This window comes from Ceratotherium simum, chromosome 13 (genome assembly GCF_057802395.1).
Source record: "Ceratotherium simum simum isolate JZ-2026a chromosome 13, ASM5780239v1, whole genome shotgun sequence".
Taxonomy (NCBI): Eukaryota; Metazoa; Chordata; class Mammalia; order Perissodactyla; family Rhinocerotidae; genus Ceratotherium; species Ceratotherium simum.
In genome coordinates, this window is record NC_141912.1 from 20121845 (window position 1) to 20132703 (window position 10859).

General features: G+C 45.6%; 1 protein-coding gene across 1 annotated transcript; it reads left to right on the top strand.

Annotated features, from left to right (window-relative positions):
- The first annotated feature begins 354 nt into the window (after positions 1-354).
- SOX4 (SRY-box transcription factor 4) lies at positions 355-6964 on the top strand. Its single transcript, XM_087438083.1, has one exon. It carries the CDS (start codon positions 1160-1162, stop codon positions 2582-2584), a length of 1425 nt encoding a protein of 474 aa, XP_087294209.1. The 5' UTR covers positions 355-1159; the 3' UTR covers positions 2585-6964.
- The last annotated feature ends 3895 nt before the right edge of the window (positions 6965-10859 follow it).

Consider the following 10859-nt stretch of genomic DNA (forward strand, 5'->3'; position numbering starts at 1 on the left):
CCCTTGTTATCTAACATAATGGTTAGAATACATTTCCGTCTCTCCCCTTAATAATTTCATGCATTAACATCCTCTTCACACCACACACACACACACACACACACACACACACACAGCAAAAGGAAAAAAGAGGCAGCAGAAATCTCAGCTGTACTCCTAGCCCTTTTAAAAAGTTTGCTCTGTAAATTGGAATGAGGTCAGATATGGAGCTTCTCATTGCACGCGGAGATTATTATTGCATCGGGTTCCAAGCCAATGGGAAGCCCGGGGGCGGGGCTTGGCACGAGGAAGCGTTGGTTACAGCGGCTGATTGGCCGCGGCCAAGACTGTGAAAGGATAAAGAGGCGCGAGGCGGAATTGGGGTCTGCTCTAAGCTGCAGCAAGAGAAACAGTGTGTGAGGGGAAGCGGCCTGTTTCGCGACCGGGTCTCTAGTTCTTGCATGCTCTTTAAGAGTCTGCATTGGAGGAACTCTGCCATTACGAACTCCCTTCTTGCAGAAGGGAGGGGGAAACATACATTTATTCATGCCAGTCTGTTGCATGAAGGCTTTTTGGCTTCCTACCTTGCAACAAAATAATTGCACAAACTCCTTAGTGCCGATTCCGCCCACAGAGAGTCCTGGAGCCAGAGTCGTCTTTGCTTTGCATTGTAGCAAAGGGACTAAGTGATAGAGACTATGTCGCTTTCCTGAGCTCCTGAGAGCGCTGCTGAACTGGAATCAACTGCTTCAGGGGAAGGAAAAAAAAAAAAGAGACTTGCCTGGGAGGCGGCGAGAAACTTGCACTGGAAGCTCAGAAAGCAGCATTCAAGAAACTCCTCTCCACTTTAGCACGGTCACCAGACTCAGAGCCAAGAGACAGCAAACTACGGAGCGGTGAGAGAGAGAGAAAGAGAGAGAGCGAGAGGGAGGGAGAGACTCTCCAGCCTGGGAACTATAACTCCTCTGCGAGAGGCGAAGTACTCCTTCCCCGCATCTTTTGGAGACTTTTCTCTCTTCGCCCGCCTCCGCCCCGGCGAGGAGTGGAGGGGCCCGCTCGGCCGCCGCGCGCGTCCTCCCGCTCGGCGTGTGCTTGGCCCGGGGAGCCGAGAGGGCCCGGCGATCGCGCCGCGGCCGCCGCGAGGGTGTGAGCGCGCGTGGGCGCCCGCCGAGCCGGGGCCATGGTGCAGCAAACCAACAACGCCGAGAACACGGAAGCGCTGCTGGCCGGCGAGAGCTCGGACTCGGGCGCCGGCCTCGAGCTGGGCATCGCCTCCTCCCCCACGCCCGGCTCCACCGCCTCCACGGGCGGCAAGGCCGACGACCCGAGCTGGTGCAAGACGCCGAGCGGGCACATCAAGCGGCCCATGAACGCCTTCATGGTGTGGTCGCAGATCGAGCGGCGCAAGATCATGGAGCAGTCGCCCGACATGCACAACGCCGAGATCTCCAAGCGGCTGGGCAAACGCTGGAAGCTGCTCAAAGACAGCGACAAGATCCCTTTCATTCGGGAGGCGGAGCGGCTGCGCCTCAAGCACATGGCTGACTACCCCGACTACAAGTACCGGCCCAGGAAGAAGGTGAAGTCCGGCAACGCCAACTCCAGCTCCTCGGCCGCCGCCTCCTCCAAGCCGGGGGAGAAGGGCGACAAGGTCGGTGGCAACGGCGGGGGCGGCCATGGGGGCGGCGGCGGTGGCGGGAGCAGTAACGCGGGGGGAGGCGGCGGCGGCGCGAGCGGCGGCGGCGCCAACTCCAAACCCGCGCAGAAAAAGAGCTGCGGCTCCAAAGTGGCGGGCGGCGCGGGCGGCGGGGTCAGCAAGCCGCACGCCAAGCTCATCCTGGCGAGCGGCGGCGGCGGGAAAGCGGCGGCCGGCGCCGCCTCCTCCTCCTTCGCGGCCGAGCAGGCGGGGGCCGCCGCCCTGCTGCCCCTGGGCGCCGCCGCCGCCGACCACCACTCGCTGTACAAGGCGCGGACTCCCAGCGCCTCGGCCTCGGCCTCCACGGCGGCCTCCTCCGCCGCCCTCGCCGCCCCGGGCAAGCACCTGGCCGAGAAGAAGGTGAAGCGCGTCTACCTTTTCGGCGGCCTGGGCGCATCGTCGTCGCCCGTCGGCGGCGTGGGCGCCGGCGCCGACCCCAGTGACCCCCTGGGCTTGTACGAGGAGGGGGGCGCGGGCTGCTCGCCCGACGGGCCGAGCCTGAGCGGCCGCAGCAGCGCCGCCTCGTCGCCGGCCGCCGGCCGCTCGCCCGCCGATCACCGCAGCTACGCCAGCCTGCGCGCCGCCTCGCCCGCCCCGTCCAGCGCGCCCTCGCACGCGTCCTCCTCGGCCTCGTCCCACTCCTCCTCCTCCTCCTCCTCGGGCTCCTCGTCCTCCGACGACGAGTTCGAAGACGACCTGCTCGACCTGAACCCCAGCTCAAACTTTGAGAGCATGTCCCTGGGCAGTTTAAGCTCGTCGTCGGCGCTGGACCGGGACCTGGATTTTAACTTCGAGCCCGGCTCCGGCTCGCACTTCGAGTTCCCGGACTACTGCACGCCCGAGGTGAGCGAGATGATCTCGGGAGACTGGCTCGAGTCCAGCATCTCCAACCTGGTCTTCACCTACTGATGGGCGCGCGGGCTGGGAGAAGAGGGCCGGGGGCGGGGGGGGCAAGAGAGGGAAAAAAAATCGACAGAGAGAGAGAGAGTGGAAAGAATAAAAGGGGGAAAAAAAAGGAAAAGGGAAAAAAAAAAAGTGAGCAGGGTCGGCTTGGGCCGCATCCCGGTCGTCGGAGAGGAGTGCAGCGGCGAGTTTGGATCCGCGCTCCCATCCCCCATCTCCCCGGCCGCGGGGACGCGGGGGAGGCGGCGGTAGACGGGGGCGACCTGTTATTGTTGTTACTGATGTTGTTGTTGATGGCAAAAAAGCGACTTCGAGTTTCCTCCCCTTTGCTTGAAGAGAGCCCCCCCTCCCCCTTTCCAACGAGCTTCCGGACTTGTCTGCACCCCCCCCCCCCCAGCAAGAAGCCAAGTTGGTAATTTTCTAGAGACTGGAGGAATCTCTTTCCTCTCTCATCGCCCCCTTGGTGTTTTTGTTTTATTCTATTTTATTTTGTTTCTTGGTCAAGAGTGGAGGAAGAAAAAAAAAAAAATCCAACGCGCCCCTGGGGATTTTGTTCTCAGCACCCCCGCCCTCCCCCCCCTTTTTCCCCCAAAGAAGACTGAAGGCTTGGGGCGTCGAATTTGACCGACGGCAGAGGTTTGGGGGTCTTGCAGCTTCGAGCGCCAGGACTGAGAGACTCCACGCTGGTGAATTCCCGATTTGGGGGGTTGGGTGGAGTTGGTTTTTTCTTTTTTTTTTTTTTTTTCTTTTTCTTTTTTCTGGTCCCTGCAGCCAGAGGAGGAGATGCTGAGTGACCGGCGCTAGGAAATGCCCTGAGAACCTAGTTGGAAGCCACACCAGCGAGGGCGAGGGGCGGGGGGAGAGAAGGACACGAACTGGACTGGAAGGGGCTCCTACTAAGACTGAAATGGATTTGCACGTTCGGGAGAAGGTGGCGGCGACTTCTGGGCCTCCACCTTCTGCAGATATGAAATCAGTGAGCTGAGACTTCGCAGGCCCGCAGGCGTGGAGGAGAGGAGACTGTTTGATGTGGTACCGGGGCAGTGGAGGGCGAGTGGTTTCGGGGGAAAAAAAAAAAAAAAGATTTTTTTCTTCTCTTAATCGGAATCGTGATGGTGTTGGATTATTTCACTGGTGGGGTTAATATAGCATGTTATCCTGTCTATCTTTTAAAGATTTCTGTATAAGACTGTTGAGCAGTTTTTAAAATAGTGTAGGATAATATAAAAAGCAGATAGATGGCGCTATGTTTGATTCCTACAACGAAATTATCACCAGCTTTTTTTCATTCTTAACTCTTTAAAGGATTCAAACGCAACTCAAATCTGTGCTGGACTTTGAAAAACAATTCAGGACCAAATTTTTTCTCAGTGTGTATGTGTTTCTTCCTTATAGATGTAAATGAGAAGACGTGTTATTTTCCCTCACCGATGCTCCATCCTCGTATTATTTTTCCTTGTAAATGTAATCAGATGCCATTTTATATGTGGACGTATTTATACTGGCCAAACTTTTTTTTTATTATTTTGTCCCTTTCTTTTTCTTAACTTTCTTTTGCTATTTTTTCTTTCTTTCTACTTCCTTTCTTTCTTCCTTCCTGCTTTTCTTTTCTTTTTCTTTCTTTTTTTTTTTTTTTTTTGGTAGTTGTTGTTACCCACGCCATTTTACGTCTCCTTCACTGAAGGGCTAGAGTTTTAACTTTTAATTTTTTATATTTAAATGTAGACTTTTGACACTTTTAAAAAACAAAAAAAGACAAGAGAGATGAAAACGTTTGATTATTTTCTCAGTGTATTTTTGTAAAAAATATATAAAGGGGGTGTTAATCGGTGTAAATCGCTGTTTGGATTTCCTGATTTTTATAATAGGGTGGCTGGTTAATATCTCACAGTTTAAAAAATCAGCCCCTAATTTCTCCATGTTTACACTTCAATCTGCAGGCTTCTTAAAGTGACAGTATCCCTTAATCTGCCACCAGTGTCCACCCTTTGACCCCAGTCTTATAAAAAGGGGAGGGAATTAGCCAAACACTGTATGCTTTTAAGACAAACAAATTTTTTAAACAAAATACTATTCTGTCCAGAGGCTTTAAAACTGGTGCATTTACAGCAAAAAGGGATCCTGTAGCTTTAATTTGTAAACCACATCTTTTTTGCACTTTTTTTATAAGCAAAAACGTGCCGTTTAAACCACTGGATCTATCTAAATGCCGATTTGAGTTCGCGACACTATGTACTGCGTTTTTCATTCTTGTATTTGACTATTTAATCCTTTCTACTTGTCGCTAAATATAATTGTTTTAGTCTTATGGCATGACGATAGCATATGTGTTCAGGTTTATAGCTGTTGTGTTTAAAGATTGAAAAAAGTGGAAAACATCTTTGTACATTTAAGTCTGTATTATAATAAGCAAAAAGATTGTGTGTATGTATGTTTAATATAACATGACAGGCACTAGGACGTCTGCCTTTTAAGGCAGTTCCGTTAAGGGTTTTTGTTTTTAAACTTTTTTTTTTGCCATCCATCCTGTGCAATATGCCGTGTAGAATATTTGTCTTAAAATTCAAGGCCACAAAAACAATGTTTGGGGGAAAAAAAAGAAAAAATCATGCCAGCTAATCATGTCAAGTTCACTGCCTGTCAGATTGTTGATATATACCTTCTGTAAATAACTTTTTTTGAGAAGGAAATAAAATCAGCTGGAACTGAACCCTAAATCTTGACTTTTGTCATTATTATGCCCAATGCCTGAGATTGGGAGGGCCCTACAGTGTGTAGAAACTACACCATCTGCCTTAGCTTTGAGACAAGTCAGTTCTCAGAGAGGAGCCTGTTACATGCCATCTTCTTGAGGAATACTAAGTTCCTCTAGGCCAGATTTGGCAGGCCCTGACCCTGAAATGATGGCGTCAGCTGAATATGTGTCAACTCGACACGCTTTCTAGGAATTTTCTGAGTTTACCATATTTAAATAAACGTTCTTTGTCTTGGATTTTTTAAAAGAGGAGGAGGGGCAACGTGCGCAGAATTCTTTGCAGATGAAACTGGCTGGCTGATCTTTTTTTTAACTTTATGTTCCTTAAGCTGCTTCCTCTTTGACTTGCCCATAGTTACCATCCAGCAGTGCCTAGAATTGTTTTCCACAGATTAAGAACAAATAAGCCTGTGAAATTATCAATATATCGTGGAGGAGAAGGCTGTTACCAACTATGAGATGTAAAAGTTGGATAAATTTTTTCCTCAAAAGCGAAAGGTTCACGTGGTGCTAAAATCTCAGTTTTGTGCCATGCCCAACATGGTTATTCACGTAAGGGAAATGTTAACAATAGGGATGGCCTGGAGAAGTTGCCCCCAGAAGCACATATTCAGCTGGTGGAGATTTATACTGTTTGTAAGCATCAGACACAGCAGTATTATTGAGACATGTATGCAAGGAGAAAAGATACCTTGGATTTCCTAAGGCCCATTAGTATTTGGTTTGGAGCCTACAACTTAACTAAGTAGCGCTATTTCCTGTTTATTTTGAGGGTTAACAATTGCCATTAACTAACAAAACCCATCTTCACTTTCCAAATGTTTGTTAATTAAAAATATGCTTTATATGTCTTCTAGATGTTCAGCACTGGAGAGGAGGGCTTAATAAACAGAAGTGTTTGGAAATAACCCTTTAGTCATGGAGATTGCTTGTAGGTAAGGGATTATGCTTCATCTTGAAATCTACAGCTGGAAGAGATTTTTGGAGCCTATGGTCCAAAACAAGCAATTTTTTTGTTCAATGAAAAGCAATAATTCCCCCTTCAAAATAATATAACTGGTGTTTCAATATAGTTTCATCTTTTAAAGATCATTATAGCTACTAATATCCAAATTTTTCCTTCATGTGTTCTGCTAATATATTTAGTTTTAATTGCATTTATGTTCTACAATTGTAATATCTCAGTTTTTAAAAAGATCTTAACATGGCATCTTAAGTCTCCTCAAAACCCTTTGCAAAAAGAGAAAGATCTCTACTGTAAAGTGTTTAAATTTAATTTTTGTTCATTGTAGTGATAATCATGATTGTTTAGTTTTTTCAGATCCAAAGTATCAACACTTTGACATAAATGAAGCCTATATAATGCATTTTTTAAAATTTATTTTGTAAGGTTCTCCTGTTAAAACTATGTTTATTTTCCCTTGATTTTCCATGTAAGGGCGGATGCTTTAAATATTTTCTTTAAGAATTTTGATAACATTGCTTTAAAAATAAAAGCTTAATGTGTGTCTCCTTCCTAGTAAGTGAAAGAGTAAATGTAAATTTTTGTACTTTCCTTTGAATCAATTTTCATTCATAAGGAATACTTATGTGTTAGGTGGTACAAGGCATAATAAATCTGAGAAACCAAACAGTTTAGTATGACTTTTTCTTTCAGATAATGTGGATCAATCGAAAAGAATAAATTTCAGATTTTCTTTTAAGAATATCAAGCCATTTTTCTTTCAAGACACTGCTTCAGGCCCTGTACTCCATCAGAAATGTGTATCAGTAATACTTGCTTAAGCAAGTTTTGTTAATTCCTAGTTGAATACCTGTAGCCCCCCAAAAAATAAAGAGCATGTAAGCTGATATGGTGAGCTGCCTAAAAGGGCTTCCTGGATTTGTGCTCACCCTGCTGTGGGGTGCAGGGGTGCTGGAGGCATTAAGGGATTCTGAGGAAAGGGAGAAAGCAAAGGGTTGAGAAGGAGTCATCAGCATTTACCAAGTACTTCCTGTGTTCAGAGGGTACCCATGAATTAGAAAACATGGATTGGGGAATGCTGGGGGTCAGAATGTTTAATCATAAATTTAAAACAATTTAAGGATCCCGAGGAGGCATTTAGAAAGATCCATATGTCCAGAAAAACTAAGAATTCTGCTAGGAATACAAATCCATCTTACTCACTTGGATTTATCAAGGTGGAAGGTTGGTATGCTTTATTTTTCTTTCTGGTGGTTTTTTGTATTATGCCTTTTTTTTTTCCTCCTTTGAGGCCTAAACAATACCTCTCTACTCATCGTTTACCCCTACCCCTGCATTCATCCTGGAAAAGCATCTCCATAGACGTTTCCAGATCTTCACTCTGGCTGTCATTTGAAAGCTAAAGTGGAGAGAGGGGAGGGGAGGGGAGAAGCATCTCCAGGCATCTGCCTGATGTTTCAGACTGTGCTGAAATCTACCAGATTCCCCTTTGCCCAGGAAAAAGGGCGAAATTCACATACTGCAATTAAAGGCCTTGCACAAAATGATTTTTAGCCCACCTTTCCAGTGCCCCAAGACTCCGGTAGCCAAACTGGTCTCTCCCATTAGAATGGAATTCTTGGAGGACAGGAACTGGGCCTTTAAATACTTGTATCCCCAAATTTGCCTTCCCTGGTTTGTTGTATATAATAAACGTTTATTTCTTGTTTGTTGACTTGACATTTACGTTGTTTCAATGGAGCTTTAAGAGCTTCCAAATGCTTTTGCATATCATAGCTGCCTGCTGTAGCAGCTGTGCTAAGTAGGACCCCTGGACTTAATGAAACGTTTGTTAAAGTGCTGGCTCTGAGACCAACTAGCTGAAGACATTGGTCAAATTTCTTAACCTCTTTTAAGCCTCTGTATTCTAAACCTTTAAATAGAAAGAATGCTACCTGACGTATAAAGCGATTGTGAGAATCAAGTGGAATTTTTACACATGTGGAATACCTGGCATCATGCCTGCCTCCTGTATGGGCTCATTAAATGCTAGTCCCTTACCTCATGGGATGTTATAAAAAGATAACACATATGGACAAGACTAGTCCCGTGCCAGTAACATAGAAGACACCAAGTTCTTAAAAATAAATCTCTGTAATCAGTGTCTCCCTGTCTGGTACATGAACGTCCCTTTCCTCCCCCCCCATCAGAATTATCTGGAAATTCTCGTTAAGGGCAGAGATTAGAAAGGTTATCAGTCTCGGGGTGGGAGAGCCTAGTAAGCACCCCGTCATATCTTTCTAATACTCACTGAAGTTTGAGGATCACTGCCCCCACGGGTTCTTAGCATATTCTCCCAATAAATATGCAGCAAGGGATTATTATTCCATTTTGTTATGTAGTGAAATTGAGAGTGGTTCAATGAGTCTAAAGTTACAAAGTCAGAAGTGAGAGAAGGCCCTGGAACCCCATCTCTTGAGCCCTAGTTCTGATTTCCATAAATAGATGTTTTCACCACTTCAGTAATAGCAGAACAGACTTAACCAAGGCTTTAGGCCCCTAGGCGAGCATTCCCTCAGTGCTCAGGCTTCCTATCCATTTCCCAAGGACACCTGCCTACACTGCTGTTGAAAGAGTCAGTCTAAGTGATTAGCTAGGTTGAATATGTATATCTATTCCAGTTCAACAAATGTGCTCAGATAAAAGGTGAACTCAGGGACTGAGATTTGGAAAAAGTAACAGGCAGAAGAGCATAGAGACGGTATAAATATAGTGAGTGGAACTTCTGCTTTGTTGTCTAAAAGGCAGAGATTCCAGTAAGTGAGAAAATTGGAAATTATACTGACAGCGCACTCAGCCTTTATAGAGAAGGCTGCAACCTACCCATTATATCCTAATGAGATTGACCGTTGGCTACAGTTAACTTGAAGGGTTTTATGGTTTCCTGCAAGTGTTGTTTTCCTTCTCAATGTTAAAAGAAGAAGAAAAAAAAAGCCTCACATCACCAAACGGTATTTCCCAGGGGGCTGTTTGACCAGGCTGCTGCCTTTGGGTTTGTGCCTTAGTTAACAATGTGCCTCCACGTGTGTATGTCAGTGGATACAGGTGATAATAAATTTAGCCCATTTTATTATCTTCTGACAGCTTCCATTCAGGGCAATCGGTTTATGGAGTACTGCCAAACAGGCCACGCCAAAGTCAAGTTAGGGCAGGAAGCTTCATGGAGAGCCTTCCTTTAACCTGCAGATTTTTTCTTTAAGGATAAAATTGTAACTCAGACCAATACACAAAATTGCCTTGCATCACACATAAGACATTCAAATGATGTTCCATTTGAGTTTGTTTTTTTTTTTAAGGGTAGGACATAAGAGAAGAAACAAGTAAAATATCACATTTATCATCAGTGAGCCTGCTTGGTTCTTTAGATATTTTCCCAAATACATAATTCTTTGGATTAGTTCTTAAACACATAAGGAATGTGCTGTTTCCTGACACAATCTGCAGTTGAAAGGCAGGAGGCAAGTGAAAACACTGTCTGTTATCCTTAGTAGGCGCTCTGGGTAGTGAATGCCCAGCCGTCCCGCCTGATGATTGGCTGAAGTGTATGGTGCATGTAACTGCTTTTATAAGAGCTAAACAGCCAAGCCCTGTTTAACGATCAATTAGCTCCATTGTATGTGCGGTTAATTGCCACTTTCTTACTAGAGCTTGTCCTAACTTCCCCATCTCCAACACCTAAAACCTGTGAAAATAGTCTCTTCTGGAACTCCTGACCTTCAGTCTTGGCCTCTGCTTTCTTCCTCCCCTTTCCCACACTCCCGATGTGGACCTTTTATCTCGCCTGTTTGCCAGTCCCCTGAGACTTAGAATAATTTATTTGAAGTTCCTGGGAAGTTGTGGGGCTGTAGTCTCAAAACACATTGCACTTTGTTCCTCCCCTCACCCCAGGCAGAAGTAGATCCAGAAGCCTGTCTTTGAAAGACATGGTGCTAAGTACAGTGGGGAATTTGCTAACAGTTTTAATTTAATTTTGGGGTGAGCACCCAATGAATCCAAAAGTTGGAGGGAAAAAAAAACTGAGATGAGGGAGAAAGGTGTTGCTGAAGGTAAAAAGTACTTTGCATTTCTCAGTGTCACCCAAAGACTATTACCAAATAGTGTCTATCAAGATATTAATAGGTGTTCTGTGAACAAATAGCTTGTGGTCAAGTAAATTAAACGCTGGTTACAAAGATTTCCAATTTTTATTGTTACAGTAATGTATTTTTATATGTCTGTGCAAACATGTGAGAGTTTTTCTTGAGTGGCTCCTAGAAGTGGAATTGCCAGCTCTTGGTGTTATAAGCACAGGCTTGTGACAGTGTTCCTACCCTGGAGTGGGTTAGGTGTGAAGTGGGTGCTGGGGAGAAAAATTAGTGATAGGTCTAAGTGAACTAAGATTAAAAATTAAACTAAACTTTGAAACACTCTTTCTACCCCCTAGACAGGGTAAATAGATTATTCTAGCTTGTAAACAGGGACATCTGCAAATCATTCTGAGATGATTTTTCTATCCCAAGTCTCTGATAACATAAAAAAAACAG